An 18,995-nucleotide genomic window follows, 5' to 3' on the forward strand; every position below is an offset into this window, starting at 1 on the left:
ACCATGTGAACTGGCACTAAAGACCAGGTGCCTAGTTACAGGGCTGCTGATCCTATTTGGGTAGCATTCAAAGTCACATGGAGTCAGCCATTTGCACAAGAAGCTAGATCCTGGGCCAATCCAAGGACCTTTCAGACTCCTTAGCAGATACAACAACTGTCAGCTCTTTCTACATAGCTTGGGACCATGCTGGGGTAGGAGGCTGAAACTCCCTGGAGGAGGACTGTGTGGGGAAGCCAACACAGGTGTGATTTTGCCTGTAGGGTTTACTTTTTGGTAATCACCACCATCACCCAGGGAGATTGGTTAAAAAAGAAAAACAAAAACAAACACCAAGAGCCACATCTGTTTCCCCGAGGGGCTGGTCTGTAAATAAAGAGGTTGTTGCTTTGGAATCCAAATTGATGACAGGAAAGGAGTCAAGAAGTCTACGAAAATCAAACTGGTCTTGCAAAAGACTGATTTACTCTGTACTTTTTCATGAAGAGCCCTCCTTCTTTGAAAAACGGTTGTCTTTTATACTTTTAGGTCCTAGCCCTTTCTGGATACCAATACATTTAACTGTGTCCACACTTGTTGGTTTGGTCAAGGATACGTGTGCAGATCCTTGTCTGTGATTCACTTTGTGGAATCAGGCGGAAACCCCCGAGCTGGTGGGGAGCTGGTTAAGCCACCGGCTGCTCTGGCAGCGGGAGGCAGGTCAGGCGGGCATTCTGGAGAGGGTGGGCTCTGTCGCATGGCTTTGAGGACCTACCTTCCGAGCACTCTTCCACATATTTTTCATGTAGGCATAGGTCACCTGGGGGTGAACTGTGGGCAGAGGATGGTCAAGCTGCCGAGATGGATCGACTCCCAGAAGCAACACTAGAGTTTTATGAGCAAGAGCCTTCAAAACAGGAGAGGACAAGTTATCAGCAGAACCAGGCCAGGAGCAGCGCCCTGCCGGGTGGCCGGTTACTCACCAGCCTGCCACTCTTGCCACACAGGCTTGCGTATTTGAGCCAGGTTCTCATGTCCTCGTGAGGGTTGACCACAAGGGACCGGACCATGAGGATTTTCTGCCAGTCCTCCACGATACGTTGACAGCCCTGGAACATTCAGGGGATATTCGGAAAGGAGGGTTAGGGCCTGTCTTTTCTACTTTACCCCCCACTACCCACAGGGAAATCTACTCTGAACCAACAAGAAAATTCACCGGTGCAATGTGAACGTTCTCAAGTTAGAGTGACTGTGAATGAAACACATCTTGGGGATTTCTCAACAGTTTGAGAGGCAGCAGGGAATGGAATGGGGCAAAGAGCTTGAGACCTGGCTCTGCCACGGTGTCCCTTGGGGCAAGTTACTTAACCTCTCTGGTGACTGATCTGTAGAGTCAAAAGAGCATCAATTCCACAGGGTTATGGTGATGATTAAATGAATTAAATTATTTCAAGTTCCTTTTTTTTTGCACCAGTCCAGGGGCTTGAATTCAGGGCTTGGGCACTGTCCCTGAGCTTTTGTTTTTTTTCTTTTTCCTCAAGGCTAGCACTCTATTACAACAGCTCCATTTCTGGCTTTTTTGGGTGGTTAATTGGAGATAAGCATCTCATAGACTTTCCTGCCCAGGCTAGCTTCGAACACCAATCCTCAGATCCAAGCCTACTGACTAGCTAGGATTATAGGCATGAACTTATACTCCAGTTATTTTGTGCTAATAATGCATTCTTTTTTGGCCAGTCCTGGGCCTTGGACTCAGGGCCTGAGCACTGTCCCTGGCTTCTTCCCGCTCAAGGCTAGCACTCTGCCACTTGAGCCACAGTGCCGCTTCTGGCCGTTTTCTGTATATGTGGTGCTGGGGAATCGAACCTAGGGCCTCGTGTATCCGAGGCAGGCACTCTTGCCACTAGGCTATATCCCCAGCCCTAATAATGCATTCTTATTATTTTGCTTTTGTCTCAGACTGAAGATGACTATCACAGACAAATAAATTACTTAAAATTTATCATTCAAAATCCAAAATATGAATTAAATGTATAAGAAGTTGAAACAGGCTGGATGCCAGTATATCATGCCTATAATCCTAGCTACTCAGGAGGCTAAGATCTGAGGGTTGTGGTTCAAAGCCAGCCTAAGCAGGAAAGCCTCTGAGACTTTTTTTTTTGTCAGTTGTAGGGCTTGAACTTGGGGCCTGGACGCTGCCCGAGCTCTTTTGTTCAAGACTAATGCTCTTCTACTTTGAGCCATAGCGCCACTTCCAGTTTTCTGGTAGTTAATTGGAGAGCTAAGAATCTTACAGCCTTTCCTGACTGGGCTGGCTTTGAACCAGGATCCTTATATCTCAGCCTCCTGAGTCGTTAGGAATATAGGTGTGAGCCATCAGCACCTCGCTTCTGTGAGACTCATCTCCAATCCCCAAAAAGCCAGAAGTGGAGGTATGGCTCAAGTGGTAGAGTACTAGCCTTGAGCAAAAAAGCTCAAGGACAGTGCCAGGCCCTAAGTGCAAGTCCTAGTACTGGCGAAAAATTAAAAAGAGAAAAATCTTTACATATGGAGAGAAGGGCCTCATTAAGTTTACATATAAGAGTTCTTGGTGTTGGAAAAACATGGCAAATTAATCATTATCAAAGGAGCTAAGCTAATTTTATACCAAATGCTTGCTAGGAGCAAACTTTTTTTGTTTTCCCCCTTCCTGTGAAGTCAGGTTCAGGATGGGAGATGGGTTCCTAAGATCTGCCACTTCACTTCCCAGGCAGACGCATGAGCCCATGAAGCTGTCCTCTACAGAGACGGAAAGTCCAGCAGCAGAGTTCCCTGGGCTTCCCACGTGGTGGGGCGCCCTGAGCCTGACTGGGAGCCCCAACCGCTCAGGGCAGCCAAGGCCGGCCTCTCAATTTGCCCCGTGGCAGACACTGACTGGAGATTTTAATCTTAATGACTTGACCACAAGATGGCAGTTTTCCAGCCCAGGCAGTCCGTTCTGACAGCCAGCCAGCCGTAAGAGCCAAATTTCCACCACAGAGCAATGTTTTAATTTTAGCCTTGGATAACAGCTTTTCATTCCATAAAGTGTGACAACCATGATTTGGAAAGTCAGAAAAACAAGAAAAAAAAAGCACACTGAGTGATCGTTTTGGTTATATCTCATCAATAGCTGCTTTCTCCCAGATGTAAAAAGAATTTGTGGGCCATTAAGCATGTTGCTCCCTGCAGACTTTCTTGGAGAAAGTCAGGAAGGCTTAAGGCAATCATGGTATTGTGGGTTGGGCAAAGTCAGGACTTATCCATCTATCCTCCTCCAACTCTGTATTTATAAATCCCATTTGACAAAATGTCTGAAGAGTCACTGGATCTCTGATTCGGAAACTCCTCATCTCATCACACTTAAGACACCAGGGCGTGGACAAGCCAAGTGGGAAATTCTTGGTTTTGGAATTCCTTCTGGTGCCCAGGAGACAATTTTCCAATTTTCCATCAAAACATTCACTGGGCATTTCATAATTACTAATAAAACATGGGAAGAACTGTATGTGCTCACATCAGAGCCCTGAGCAATGGGCTCCCAGGCGTTCCTCTGCCTGCTGCTCCTTCCTGGCCAGTGGGATGTGCCCTGAGCTTCCTAGACAGGAATGCAGCTTGGAGTCAAAAGGTCTGTCTCAAACTACTGAAAAGCTTGGAAGCACAAAGCTCACCTGGGCCAGAGACAGAATTTAGAATTAGGTGTAGAGCTAGCTAAAAGGAAATGGCTTATTAATGGAGATCAACTGTGAGAAGCAGAGAGAGACCGGTGGTTCCTGCAGCAGTTAAAGGGGTACTCTCTCTCTCTCTCTTTCTCACTCCCTCTTAGTCCTGGGGATGGAACTTGGGGCCTCAAGTGTGCTAAGCAAATGCTCTACCATCGAATGTAAGCATAATATAAATAATCAAGTTATGCTTCCTCAGTTATACTCAGTTTGCTTCCTCTCTTGGTGATCTTCCTCTCCAAACTATCCAAGGGGTGGGAGGGCTGGCCGTCCTGCCCAAGAGCACTGGAAACCCTCCTGGGCCTGCAGGTCGACAGCTCCTTACACTACAAGGATCACAATGCTAATATTGAAGGGCCAAAGGTTTCTACAAAGGGCAACGGCTGCGGGAGAAGTCTGCACAGAGGAGCTGGGAGGCCTCTGATCTAAGGAACTGTAACTGGCCACAGCTGGTTATTGAGAACCGCTTCTGAAAGGGGGTTGTATTGGAGGATGGCTCTCCACGTGATTTTGAGGTTAGGAGTAACAAGTGGCTGGTTCTAAGGGCACATCTTCTTTCTTCTTTTTCTGTGACAGTACCCTTGGTGTTGAACTCAGAGCCTTTCACTTGCTAAACAAGCGTTCTACCATGCTACTTTATTTTCTGTTACTCCTAGAGAAGGGCATGAGGGGGCTGCACAAGTGGCAGTTCTCTCACAGCTGAAGCTGAGATGAGGGTTCTTCTCCATAGAGAAGGTTGGAAGAGCCCGTAGAGTAAGAGCAGAGGGTGGGGCCCCAGGCAAGGAACCGGAGATGCCCGCTGCTCACCTGAAGTCTCTCCCACCAAATCTGGCGTATAATCTCTCGTCGCTCAGGGACAAGTTTATACTGGATCACCTCCTCCAGTTCCGACAGCATGTGGCAAGAAACCATGGCCTGATGGAAGCAAATCCATTCCAGTTTAATTACTACATGAATAACCCAAACGCTATGATTCATGTTAATCATCCCTTCTGATGTCAGGTTATTTACTGACTCCAGAGAGCAAGCCTGTTCTCAGCACTCGGAATCCTCAATAATCTCCTTTGAAAACAGAACTAAAGTGAGCCTCAAAAGTGAAAATGTGCAGACTTACCCCATATGCCCGGCTGTAGCTCTCTCCTGCCATTGCTGTTAATTCAGCATCCAGCAGGTCCCTGGCTTTGTCAATGCACTAGAAGACAAACAAAGAACCACTAGAACTAGGTTCTGCACTTGAGAACTTAAGGTTACACTAGGGCTTTTTTAACTAGTTGCAGAAGCTAGCTGTCTCACTTAAACTCCAGTGATGAAGAGAAAAATTCACCAAAGAAGGGAAGAAACTCTTTCCCAGATCTGAATGTGTTGAGGGCTGGATCCAGTATTTTATTAAAATATGTGGCATCCGAAAGTGTAAGGTAACACAAACACAATATCATGTGGAGAGAAAACAAATAAACACTGTGAAATGGAATCTCTGTTCTTGCATCTCAGGACGATACTGTCGGCATTCTACTTTGTTACGTTTTTCCTTGCTGAGCATGTTGTGAAAACAGACTGTGCATACTTGAATGGCTCCAGGGGGGTGATCTGGCTTGCAGTCACCCTGTAATCAAGAAGCGGTGCCTCCAGGACTATCCCCAGGGGATGGAGCCCTTGGGTCTCTGACCCAGAAGACCTAGATCTTATATATCAGCCCAGGGATGCCATAGGACTTTTGAGTCTTTTCTGCTCCATCCTGTGGAGCTTTTCCTTTGCTGAATGTTTAGGTTAAAAGCTAACTACTGTGTCCCCATCCTTGAAAGGCTCGTATGGTTCACCACAGCACCTCATCCAAAGGCCCGGTGCCTGACGGGGTGAGTGCAATCACTTTTTTTATTCCATTCTGTACGTGGGCACAGGTTGTGCTTCCTTGAAGGTGATCAGTATGTGTTGGCTCCCTGCACGGCTAAACGCCCTGTCACTGACTTCTGCTGTACAGTGGGGATCGCTGGCTCTCTGAATCCTGTCTAGTGCACCTAACAGCTTCGGTCACTACAAGTGCTAAGGCAAGGTGATAGAAAGGTGTAACGATCAGAGATGCTATTGCAATAATAGCTTCTAGAACCTGCCTCCAATGCTCAGAACAGAACACAGCTCCTGATGATGTGCTGGAGGTCAGCCTTGTCCGTGAGTATTATGTATCAAAGGCCTTGTAACAAGCCACAGAGGTTCACGTACTTAGGAGATGACAGGCCTGACTGTAACGTTTTCATTGCTGGAAGGACACATGTAGGTTTTTACCTGTTGTGCCAAGGAGAAGAGGTCCTGATGTAAGGCCAGCACGGCTCTATAAAACGCCCCGTCGTGGGTGTCCCGAGGGATCATGCAGGTGTACTCTTCCATGCTGTCCCACTGACCTGGTTCACAAAAACAAGCAAGGAAGCAATGCATGGGCTAGAGCAGCATCTCCCATAAGCATGCCATGGCTACTTGCATTTAGTGCTACAAAAAAATGCATGGGAGCTTGATGTGGCAAACCCTGCACACCTCTTATCTATTGTCTGGGCTGATTGAACAAAGTCACATCTGTCTTCAACACACAGGACCCCGCAGCTGCCCCGAAGCACCACAGAAGATGAGAGGAAGCAGCGTGGCCACATCAGGTGGGTTCAATGTGGCCCCAACCAACCTAGAAAACCCTGTGGGCTTCTCCAGGTAAGGTAAAATCACAATCGTCTCTAGAGGCAAAGCCCCTCAGCAATGTTTTCCTCTACATAACTGGACATGCCATTTCACAGACTGGGGATGGTATTCAGCAGTTTGGCCTTTGCACTCTGGCAATATCTTAGCCTTGGGGGGAGGAGGTAAATATATTAAGAGGTTCTATTAGAACAGAAAGATGGGCTGGGTTATGAGGCAGCGGCCTTTGTGCCACCTGAGATTAGGGAAATGGCACCCACTTCCCTGGCCCCCCTGTGTGAATAGGCATCAAATGCCAGGACTTCCCAAACCACCTGCATAAGGTATCAGCCTTATTCCCTGTAAACTATGGGGCTGCTGATTTCACAAGGCGGTTTTCTGCCTCTCACTCCAGACCATTGCCTCATCCACTCCCAGTGCCAATGGGCAAAGGGAGATAGCAAAGGATGACTCCTCAGGAAGTAATTTGTTTTTAAAGATGTTCTGGGGGCTGGGGATATAGCCTAGTGGCAAGAGTGCCTGCCTCGGATACACGAGGCTCTAGGTTCGATTCCCCAGCACCACATATACAGAAAACGGCCAGAAGCCGCGCTGTGGCTCAAGTGGCAGAGTGCTAGCCTTGAGCAAAAAGAAGCCAGGGACAGTGCTCAGGCCCTGAGTCCAAGGCCCAGGACTGGCCAAAAAAAAAAAAAAAAAGATGTTCTGGATCTGGTCCAGGGTTCATGACAGGAAAGGAGAGGAGCTCTCTGTTTCTCAGAAGGGACAAAACGGAGGTGGGTGGCTGTGCCCTCCACACCCCCATGCTCCGGACTCCACAGGTGAGGTTCTGCAGCTGCCAACTCCTATCTGTCCTCGCCCATCCTCTCAGGAGACTGCACCTGCCAAGCCCTCAGCTGGGGCCAGAAATCTATGTGTCTCCAGGGATTCAAAGGCGGGTCTCCGCTTGACAATTCTCTGAGATAATAAGGGGGGTGGGCAACTGCATGGAGAGTAGAGGAAATAAAATGGTCAAAATGTTTGAATTGTTGGAGGTGAATGGCAGATGGGGGCCTAATTACCATTCTCTTTACTTCCATATGTCGGGGAAGCGCCACAACAAGAAATAAGAAGATACCCAGTCATCTTCTCCTTTCACTACCGTGTGAAATAAAGACAGGAGGGGTAGAATTCCAACAACCATACTGGATCATGACATGTACTAAGTATGCAGTGTAGACAAATGGAAAAAGACTTGACGATGGAGATGACATGCCAGTCTAGGGCAGCCTACCTCTAGTCTTCACATTTGAGAGAGAAAAATAAACCAAGTATCTTGTTCAAGATAAAAAAAAAATCCCCTATGGTATAAGGAGTATATATTGTCTTTGTCTCTGTTCCCTGGCATAGAGCTCCAGACCTGGAATTTCCTGTATGATAAGAATGCTCTCAAATGAGCTGGGTGCCCGTGGCTCATACCTGTAGTCCCAGCTACTCAGGAGGCTGAGACCTGAGTCCTGAGCACTGTTCCTGGCCTTTTTTTTTTTTTTTTGCTCAAGGCTAGCACTCTACCTCTTGAGCCACAGCTCCACCTCTGGCTTTTTCTATATATGTGGTGCTGAGGAATTGAACCCAGGGCTTCATATATGCGAGGCAGGTACTCTACCAGTAGCTCATACTCCCAGCCCCTCCATGAGATTCTTATATTCAATTAACTAGCAAAAAGCTGGAAGTGGAGCTGTGGGTCAAGTGGTAGAGTACTAGCCTTGAGCACAAAAACTCACAGACAGTGGTCAGGTCCTGAATTCAAGCCCATGACAGGCACAAAATAAAAAGAAAAGAATGTTCTCAAACAATGAGATCCAACAAAGGGTTGCACCCCAACTCCACAGTGGGAGAAGCTTTTGTGCTGAAAACCCTTCTGGACCTCCCTGCTCTATCTGTTCACTGCATTCTTCACAATAAACTGGTAAACAGGATTGGTGGTATTCAAATGGAAAAGCACTTGCCTAGCAAGCCTGAGGTCCAAGTTCAATCCCCAGTACCGCAACAGAACAGAAGAGAATGGAACAAGTAAAGTGCTTCCTGAAGTTCTGTGAGGGACCCTCACAAATCACTAAGCCCAAGGAGGAGGCTGTGGGAATCCTGATTGACAGTAGTTCAGTTAGAAACACAAGACAGCCTGGCACTAGCCCCTGGTGTCTGAAGTGGGTGGAATCTCTTGGGTCTGACACAAGTTCCAGGTAGACAGTAATGGAACTGAACTGGATCACAGGATGCCCAGCTGAGGGCTGCTTGGGAAGTTGGTACATGGTGAAAATCTGACACTTCGGGGCTGGGAATATAGCCTAGTGGTAGAGTGCTTGCCTACCATGTATGAAGCCCTGGGTTTGATTCCTCAGCACCGCATATATAGAAAAGGCCAGAAGTGGCGCTGTGGCTCAAGTGGTAGAGTGTTAGCCTTGAGCAAAAAGAAGCCAGGGACAGTGCTCAGGCCCTGAGTCCAAGGCCCAGGACTGGCAAAAAGAAGGAAGGAAAGAAGGAAGGAAGGAAGGAGGGAGGGAGGGAGGGAGAGAGGGAGGGAGGGAGGGAGGGAGGGAGGGAAGAAGGAAGGAAAGAAGGAAGGAAGGAAGGAAGGAAGGAAGGAAGGAAGGAAGGAAGGAAGGAAGGAAGGAAGGAAGGAAATCCGATACTGCTGGTGTCAGAAGTGTCTGACTGGAGTGCAGGGATATGGTCCTCACCCACCCGACAGGCTGATGCCTGTCTGCTGGTTTCCTTAGCCTCTCCCCCATGAGGATCCATTTTTTTCCACTCATGTCTTATGAGTTAGTTGAAACCACAAGGTAAAAAGAGCAAATGTGAGGTTGAGAAGTGGGTGGGCAGAGCCGGGTTTACATGGACTGGCTGACATCCCTCCTGCAGCCACAACGCCTCATTTGGACAGAGCTCCAGTTTACTGGCCCCCATCTTGGCCAGGTGCCTGAGGGGAGCCTCACCTAAGCCCCATGCGGCTGCAGCAGCCATCCGGGCCATCTTGGCTTGGGTCTCATCATTCACCAGGGTCCACTTTTCACAGCACTGCTGGTGGAGCTGCCCCCTGAAGGAAAAGAAACAGGAAGTCAGGTTACCTAAAATTCCCTCCACACCCACCAGCCTTCCTCTCCTGCTCTGGGGTTATCTGGAGGAATGGAAGGAGCGTGATGGGGCCTGCCTCAAACTGGGAGCCTTAACACAGAAAGCACTTCCTCCCGGGTCATATAACAGGGAAGTAGATGGGCTATTTGTGGATTGGTGCTCATACTTGAGTGTGAGTTTATCAAGGGGCATACCCAACCATGTGATCTAAAATATCCTGAACATCTGGCTCCTTCATAAATATTAAATAACTTGTCTCTTCTGCCAACAGTCTGGCCTCTTTCCTTTTAGCAAACCTACAGAGAAAGCAATCAGAAGAGACACATCTGGGCATTCATGCTGGGCTCAAACTATAGGGAGAGCTGGCTCTTAAAAACAGTATTGGACAAATGGATTCAGTCTGAGATGAGGCCCACATGAAGTCAAAGGAAATCTGTATAAAGGAAAGGCTCTACACAAGTCCATCAACCAGAAATCTAGATGCAGCAGAGTGTTATGCAATACCTGAGTGTGTGGATAAGGACTATAACATAATGACATATAAATGGTACCTAATAGATCCCAGTACATAGAGTAGAAGAATAGGGAATATCAGCCAGGTGCCAGGGGCTCATGCCTGTAATCCTAGCTATTCAGGAGGCTGAGATCTGGGGATTATGGTTTGAAGCCAGCCAGGGTAGGAAAGTCCATGAGATTCTTTTCTAATTACCTAACAAAAAGCCAGAAGTAGAGTTGTGGCTCAAATAGTAAGAGCATTAGCCTTGAGCACAAAAAGCCAGGGACAGTGCCCAGGCCCAGGACTGTTATGTACACCCACACCCCCCCCCACACACGGAATTTCTACTGATGGTTAAAACTGTACTCTTCAGGTTGGGCATATTGGCTCATACCTACAGTACTAGCTACTCTGGAGGCAGATAAGTTAATCCAGCTTTAAGATCAGCCTCGCCTAAAAGTTCATGAGACCACTATCTCAACCAATAAAAAGCCAGGCATGGTGCCAAGCACCTGCCATCTAGCTATGCTAGAAACATAAAAGACGAATGGCGGTCCAGACCATCCAGGGCAAAAATCAAGATCCTATTAAAAACATAACCAAAGCAGAAAGGACTGAAGGGTGGGGGGTAGAGGGGGTATGGCTCAAGTAGTAGAATGCCTGCCTCGTAAGTGCCAGGCCCTGAATTCAAACCCCAGTATCAAAACCAAACGAAGCCTGTCAAATCCTTAGAGGGTGAGGTGTGATTCACTGACACAGCACTCACCTAGTAAGGCCCTGGGATCAGCTTCCTGGAGGCATATAAATATGGGGAAAGGGGAAATCTTAACTCATTGGCAATTCCAGGCTATTCCTGAGGCTACTCCAGGGGAACACCCGCCTCAGGCAGGTTCAGAATACAGATATGCTTAAAGCAAAAGAAATTCAGAAACTGCACTCTAAACAGAACTGACAGAATGAAGCATATCAGAAACCTGCATATGATCAGGAAAATAATTCTGCCTCTTTCATCTCTTTTTAAATCTATTTAGTCTCCCGCATTCTTAAATCCCTTGGTCAGCACCACTAGCCACTTATACTTTATAGGTAATTATAAAGCTGGAAAGATCCCAAGAGATCAGAGGTATATGGGACTGAGAAGTGCAGCATTGGGAGACCTCAGGCCGCCGTGTCAACTCTGAGATACAGTTCCCTCAAGTGCAATGAGGGGACCGGATGAACTCCCACCTCCAGTAATCATATCTCAGGTCTCTTCTGATGGATCCAAGATATCCTAGCCATCTCTAAGTAGTAGTCATCTTTAAGCTGGAAAGAAAGGGTATGTGGAAGGGAAAATACTTTGAGAATGAAGTAGGGTGGGGAGGTTTCCAAAAAGCAGAAAGGAGCAGCAGAAGAGGACAGTGGTACAAAGAGCTAGACAAATGAATGCAGATTTTGGCCAGAGGTCAGATTTGAGACAGAGTCCATTGAGAAATGGAATGGAGAATTGGGTTGAAGCCACAATAAAAAAAGAAAAAGGCTTTGAAGCCAGGCCTGTAATTCTAGCACTCAGGAGGCTGATGCAGGAAGATTGAGAGTTGAAGCCAGAAGGAGTATATAATAAGACACTGCCTCAAAAACCAAAACCAAAACCACAAAAAAAAAGCAAGGCTTTGAAAGCCAGGCTGTGCTACTCATATATAAACCCAATGGCCACAGGCAAACACTTAAGCACTTCAGGAATTGGTTAGAGCTAAATTTTAACAACTTTTATCTTGTCTCATCTTTCTTTGAAGAAGACATGGCTAAAGGAAAGCAGATTTGAAAGGAGAAAAAAACCTGTGTTTGAAATACCGTGGTTGATTGTGAACATCTTTTCCTCTTGCCTCCGCCACCCCCCCCCACTGGCCCCATAGTGGCACTGTGCAGCAGAGTTTAGGATGGAGATGTGGAGACGGGCAGCGTGCACTGCCCAGGGCAGCAGACACGTCCTGGCACTAAGTGTGACTGAGCTGTTACGTTGTATTTAAAGAGCTCCAGGTGCTCGTTGGGACTGTTTAAGATACCCAGCAAACTTAAAACAGCTTTTGTATATAAACTCAGGAAGCAGATTGGATAGGAATGAATTATGAAATGTTTATGCAAATAAGTCTACAACACTTTTGAATCTTCCTAAATAATGCTAAGCCTACACAATTAAGCTGATTTCAAACAATTTTACACCTCTACATTTTTATCTATCTATGAATGATCCAATGCCTAAGACTAAATTCACTGATAATAAATGTTCATGCAGGTGCTGGGGGTGAGGCTCAAGTGGTGGAAAACCAGCAAGGAGCAAGAAAGCCAAGCAAGCATGCAGGTGTGAGTTAAAGCTCTGGTCTCTGGTACTGGGGGGGGAGGGGGGAGGAGTCATGCAACAATCCAATAGCTTCTGTTGGGAATCAGTAAAAAAAAAAAAAATGTGTGTGTGTGTGTGTGTGTGAGAGAGAGAGAGAGAGAGAGAGAGAGAGAGAGAGAGAGAGAGAGAGAGATACTGGGGCTTAAACCCCATGCCTTGTGCTCTCATTGACAGCAGCACTCTAACACTTGAGCCACACCCCCACTTCTACCTTTTTTCCTCGTTCCTGGGGATTGAACTCAGGGCTCTGTCCCTGAGCCTCTCTGTGCTCAAGGCTAGTGCCCTACCACTTGAGCCACAGCACCACTATGGCTTTATTCTGTTTATGTGGTACCAAGGAATTGAACCCAGGGCTTCACACCCATCACTAAGCCATATTCCCAACCCCTCTGGTTTTTTTTTTGGGGGGGGGGGGTAATTGGAGTTAACAGTCTTGTGGATTTGTCTGCCTCAGGCTGGCTCTGAATCACAATCTCAGATCTCAGTGTATTTTAGGCATGAGCCATTGTTGCCTGGCTTATAAAAAACTTTATATTGAGGAAGAAAAACAATGATTATTTTTCCAAAAGAGTAGGTATAAAATTAGGTATAGCAGGATGCCCTCTTAGCCTTAGTAACTTGGCTCATCACCTTAGAGGCTAGGTTTTCTCTCTTTGTATCCTTTATTCTGGCATAGTGCTACATACAAAGTAAGTAGTAGCCACAAAGGCGAAGTGCCGGCAATGGACAGTCATTATTCCTTTTTCCTAAGAGCATTAGCAAGGGCTCATTAAAACAAGAAGAAAAGCCAGGCATTGGTGGCTCACGCCTGTAATCCTAGCTACTCAAGAGGATGAGATCTGAGGATTGTGGTTCAAAGCCAGCCTAGGTAGGAAAGTACACGAGACCCTCAATTAGATACCAGAAAACCAGAAGTGGTGCTGGGGCTCAAAGTGGTAGAGCTCAAGCTTTTGAGTAAAATAGCCCAGGGACAGAGCCTAGGCACTGAATTCAAGCCCTAGGACTGACAGGGGAAGCAAGGGAGGGAGGGAAGGAAGGAGGGAGGGAAGGAAGGAGGGAGGGAAGGAAGGAGGGAGGGAAGGAAGGAAGGAGGAAAAGAAAGATCAGGGCTGTGAATGCAGAACATGAGCTCGTCACTGGGTCAGACAAGGTCTGAAAGCAGTGAAGCAGTTGCAGCGACAAGGAATACATACATCCACAGCGAGGGGGGTGGGGGATGGCTAGGTCATGGCTCAGGTGTTAGAACACTTGCCCAGGAAGTTAGCGGTCCTGAGTTCAAATACCAATACAGAAAAAAAATTTCTGCTTTTCTATTTGACAGCTGAAACAGAAAAGCTATTCACAACACTACAGTGACGGTTGATTCCTAGAAAAATATCAAGTGAAAAAAGCAATAACCTGAAGAGAGAACTGACTGAGGGAGACTCATTAGTCTCTCGGCCAAGAGCAGTGGCTCACACCTGTAAGCCCAGCTATGCAGGAGGCTGAGATCTGGAGGGGTGAGGTTTGGAGCCAGCTGGGACAGAAAAGTCATGAGACTCTGTCTTCCAAATAACCAGCAAAAAGTAAGGTTAGAGGTGTGGCTCAAGTGGTAGAGTGCTAGCCCAGCAAGCAAGGCAAGCTTGTACAAGGCTCTGAGTTCAAACCCAGTACAATCCTCCCCCCCAAAACAAACAAACAAACAAAACCAAGTCTCCGGGCCATGGCTCACCATTCCCCCAAGGCCTCAAGGCAGCGCATGCGGCCCAGCATCAGCTCCGGGTCATCCTTGTTGGTGTCCATCTTCTTATCATAGGCCACGAGCGCGTCCTCCCACTCGTGTAGTTTCTCATACCAGGTAGCCTGGATCTCCTGCAAATGGGGAAGGAGGACGGTGAGCCACAGAGCCTAAGAGGCCTGCGCACAGGCTCTTTCCTCAGGTGCAGTGCTGTCTGTGTACACGACATGTGGCCATTGCAGTATGACTGGGCTTGATCTGAGGGGCACTTCCGGGTCTCTGGAGGTGGGCTGCTAGGTAGAGGTGGAAAGGCTGGTTGGGATCCTCAGATAAACTCAGAGCACGTGTCAGGCCATACTTCACCGACAGCCCGACATCCTATCCTGACCAGGGGTCCCTGGAACACCAGGACAGGGACGGCGGGGCTCAGCCAGAGCTCCTGGAGAGGTGCGAAGGGTGGGGGTCTGCTACTAAAGTCGGGCAGGGACGGCAGCCGCTTTCCTGGCGAGGCTTGGAAGGTCAGTACATGTGACACATCCGCACTTCTTTGAGACAAACAACTCACTTCTAAATGTTCTTGATTCTCTGAATTCTTAATGCATTTTTTAAATGTTCAGGAAATAACTTAAAATACAATAGAATACTACCACTTAAAATTCTTTGGGCAACCTTTCCCTCCTCCTACAAGTCTCCCGTCCAATGTTCCCTCCTGTGTGGTGCTTGGCCACCTTTCCAGCGTCAGGGCCAAAGGCAGGATTCCACTGCTCTGGCAGACAGAGTGCCACGCGGATGGGGTTGTGCACTTGAGCAAGACACTCTATGGGCTTCAAGTGTGCGACCAGGACACCATTCCATGTGTTTTCAATGCCTGCCTTCTGTCTTCTGCTTCAGTTTGTCTTCAGGGCTGAATCAGCTCAGTAATTGATTATTTCTCCACTAGACCAGGGAGGGTAGTGGCTCTCCAGGGAGTTCTTTAACAATGATATGAATGTGCAGGAGAGAACGCAGGGCCCACATTTGTTTCTCCCATTACCCTCCTCTCTCTAAATAAAATTGATGTCTGTGTAGACACTAACAACCACTCTGCTGAGCTACCTGATCTGGGGAAGAAAGGTCATTTCTACCACCCGTTGTTAACCCCTATCTCCTCCTAGTGAGGACTGGCAGTGCAATGCCCTCTGCTGCTCCTGCTTCCGGCTGCCTCCCTCCAATACGAGTGAAGCTTGACACGTGGGCACTTCTATAATGGCTCTGTGCAAGATAAATGATCTAAAATCCATTTCCTTAGCCTGCCTAGACTAAGGCCTCTGTACTATGCCTAAATATGAAAGACAGAACTTAGACACAGAAGAGTGACTGACAGAGAAAGTGTAAAATGAAAAAACATCTTAGGTGAAACGGAGCCCGGGAACATTTCCCATGTTGGATTTCTGCACAGGAGCCAGTGACTAATGCAGGGCACACACTCCGTGAACCATCAGAAAGTAGAGGGAGCAGCGTATGGAACAGGTCAAGCAGGGGGCAGGATATTTGGAATTGCAATGGATTGCAGAAACTATAAGGTTTAGGCAATGAATCACACAACATTCTAATGAGATTCCTGTTCTATAAATTGTGCTGAGAAAGCACAGGCTCTGCCAAGAAAAAGCCAACCATTGTCAAGCTTAATATGATTCAGCTACCTAAATAGAACAGAAAATCCACCGCGATTTAGCAATAATCCAGCTCTAATGGCTACCTTAGAGCCCGAGATGGAGACACTTTCATTTATGGCTGGCATCCTGAGCACTGGAGTGTAAGCAGTGTTAGCAGAGTGAGGGGAAGCCCTTATTTCCATCCGCACTGATGGGGGTGGCGGGGTCTAAGATCGGGGGACACGGTGGCAGAGTACAGGCTGGCCCAGCTGGAGTATGGCATGCTACTTCTCAGGGTACTTTCCACCCTCTGGGAACAAGTACTATGGCAAAGATAGATGTGACATTTTCCTTCTTTTTTTTTTTTTGTCATCTGAGAAGATGCTATATTAGTCTAGTTACAAGTAATATGTGCTCAAGGATTACCTTAAAAGTTTCCGTCCAAATTACTAGCACAGTACAAGGCAAAATCCTAGACAATCAAATAAAAAAACCCATGAAGAATTCATAATTTTCTTCATTTTCACCCCCTGGCTCTTGATTAAGGCAAACCAATGTAAGCAATCCACATGATTAATAAAAGGCTCCTCATCAAACATATGGCCTCAGAGTTTCTTGGCCTTTAAGGAATTCAAGGCTAAATTGATTAAGTTAGTGCTTTATAATTTTGGGATTATCAAAACACCCTCTCAAGACCCCAAGGAGTAAGGGGAATGTTTTAATATCAGCAGGGCAAAGACAGCAATGTAGAAGCAGCTATCTAAGCAATAACGGAACAGAAAGTGTCTTAATATCAGGCCTAAATTAGAGACTGCATTTTTCTTTCTAGGAGAACTGGCTACAAATTCTTCTGCAGTCTTAACTGTGGGACCAGACACAATGCCATCGGCCACAGCTTACAAGGACAACTCTGATCAGGTTAAATACCGGCTCTGCCACCAAACCAGTCTGATTCAAGTCCTGCTTCTGCTATTTATTTGTTCTGTTAGGTTAGACAGGTGTTGGACCTGTTGGGCCCACAGACTCCTCATCTGTCAAATGGGTTAACAATGGCACGTACTTCAGAGTGTTCTTGCGAGGACTGAATTAGATAAGGTACGTGGAGCACTGAGCAGAGAGGGTGAGGCACATGTTCGAGCTATTAACAGTGTTCTGACCCATGCTCAGTCCTGAGAGCCGTTGTCTCTGTCACCCTTAAGTCTGCATTAGACTGTTTCAAATTGGGAAGAACAATAGAATTGCAAAGTAGCTTAGGCTAGCCATGTGTCTATCTCTTGATCTCCTGGAGTAATGAGGCACTTACCAGCTCTCCAAAGTGTTTCATGGCATAGTCTAGCACCCCGGCTGCTGCCTCGGGCTGCTGCAGCTTGTTATTAATGCTGAGGAGACAAAAGGAAGAAGTGGTTACACTAGCAAGACTGGACTACGGGTGGAAGGTGCAGGGACCCTGGGCCTGTGGCTCGCCAGCAGGCTGCGGACAAGACTTTACAGATGCAGGGTGAGCACCGATCACCTGGCACTGCCCACAAAGCTCACGCTGAATGATTTCATCTGAGAAAATTTGGGGGCAGCACAGGGGATGACAGTCAAGGCCTCCGGTTTGCTAAGCAGGCACTCGAGCCATAGCTCCTCTCCCTTTTTGTGTTGGTTGTTGTTATTATTATTATTTTGCCAGTTATAGGCTTGAGCCACTGTAACAGACTTGAGCAAAGGCTTTCAATCCTCTGTTCCTGATTTGGGGGCAACAAAAAGAATGCTAATATTTGGTGCTCTGGAACTGTCCCTCCCCCAACACTGTTTCCTCTCAGACGCTCTTAATCAGACAACACGTCTCTTATTCATTCCTTTCCCGTCCTTTCACTCACTCCCTTCCTCTGCTTTCCCCTATCTTCTCTTCCCTTCTCTCTCTTCCCCCCCCCCCCCTTCATCTCTTCTCTCTTCTCCCAGAGCATTTTAGGAGCCAGACAAATGCCCTACCCGGGAGCCACACCCATGGGCCCATTTTTGAAAACGGGAAAGCTTGGACTCCAAACTCTCTGTGTGGTAGTGCATGACCCTACGGATCCACCTCAACTCCTCAACTTCAGTGCTCATCAGTTGCCTTCAGTAATAGGAACAAACACAATTAATCAAAGTGGTTGGATGCTAAGCTTACAAAAGGTGTGGCTCATTCTGTGTCCCAAACAAGGAATTGCCCTCTATAAATTGCATGCAACTTATTCCATGAGTTTTGTCAAAATAAATATTTTCCAGACACACACACACACACAAAAAAGGTGTGGCTCCAGTGGTGGAGTACCGGCCACGAGTGGGAACTCGTGACTGAGAACACCAGGACCCTGAGTTCAAATGCTGGTATTGGTATGACATTAAAAAAAAATTTTTTTTTCCTGTCAGTCCTGGACTCAGGGCCTGAGCACTGTCCCTGGCTTCTTTCTGCTCAAGGCTAGCATTCTGCCACTTGAGCCACAGCGCCACTTCTGGCTATTTTCTGGTGCTGGGGGAATCGAACCTAGGGCTTCATGTGTATGAGGCAATCACTCTTGCCACTAGGCCATATCCCCAGCCCCATTTTTAATTTTTTTTGATGTGGGGCTTGAACTCTGAGTCTGGGCTCTGTCCCTGAGCTCCTCAGCTCAAGGCTAGTGCTCTACCACTTGGAGCCATAGCACCAATTCTGATTTTCTGGTGGTTAATTGGAGATAAGCGTCTCATGGACTTTCCTGCCTGGGCTGGCTTTGAACTGTGATCCTCAGATCTCAGCTTCCTGAGTAGCTAGGATGTCAGGCATGAGCCACCTTGGTATTCAATTTTAAAAAGCATTTAAACCCATGCAGGTGTCACTGAGGCTAGCCATGCACGTTGACAACATAACCCACAACCCCGGAGCCATGCCTGTGCAGCCATGCGGACTGGCCCCCTCCCACAGTCGGAACATTTGTGAAATAATAAGCTAATGCCTCATGATTACAAAGCACACTTCCAATTCAGAAGCCTCTTTGGTCCCTCTTTGGGGAAGGCACGGAGGGAACTCTCAGGGAGAGTCCCTCGGGCTGGCCCTAGCGTGAGAGTGTGCAGTGTCATCTGCAGGCTGGTGGGGCCCAGGGCGGCTGGAGGACAGTCACCCTAAGAGAGCTGCTGGCCACTGCCCCCGGAAGGCCTGGTCCCTGGTGCTGGTTAGTCGGAGAGGCTAGAAGGAAGCCATGCACAGGAGAACTGTGGGACTTAGGAACTAAACACAGCTTGAGTTGTGGAAGGA

At 47.5% G+C, this 18,995-nt stretch overlaps 1 protein-coding gene across 1 annotated transcript in view; it reads right to left on the reverse strand.

Moving 5' to 3' along the window:
* Mtor (mechanistic target of rapamycin kinase) overlaps positions 1-18,995 on the reverse strand; it is a 115,111-nt gene that overhangs the window by 27,695 nt on the left and 68,421 nt on the right. Inside the window, exons 29-36 of the mRNA XM_048350228.1 lie at positions 17,040-17,115; positions 14,097-14,236; positions 9,371-9,471; positions 6,000-6,115; positions 4,834-4,911; positions 4,527-4,634; positions 963-1,088; positions 755-886 (exon numbers count right to left, since the gene is read on the reverse strand). Of these exons, the coding sequence (XP_048206185.1) occupies positions 755-886; positions 963-1,088; positions 4,527-4,634; positions 4,834-4,911; positions 6,000-6,115; positions 9,371-9,471; positions 14,097-14,236; positions 17,040-17,115 (877 nt within the window). The remainder of the gene's footprint in view (positions 1-754; positions 887-962; positions 1,089-4,526; positions 4,635-4,833; positions 4,912-5,999; positions 6,116-9,370; positions 9,472-14,096; positions 14,237-17,039; positions 17,116-18,995) is intronic.

The sequence above is a fragment of the Perognathus longimembris genome, chromosome 7, assembly GCF_023159225.1.
Source record: "Perognathus longimembris pacificus isolate PPM17 chromosome 7, ASM2315922v1, whole genome shotgun sequence".
NCBI lineage: Eukaryota > Metazoa > Chordata > Mammalia > Rodentia > Heteromyidae > Perognathus > Perognathus longimembris.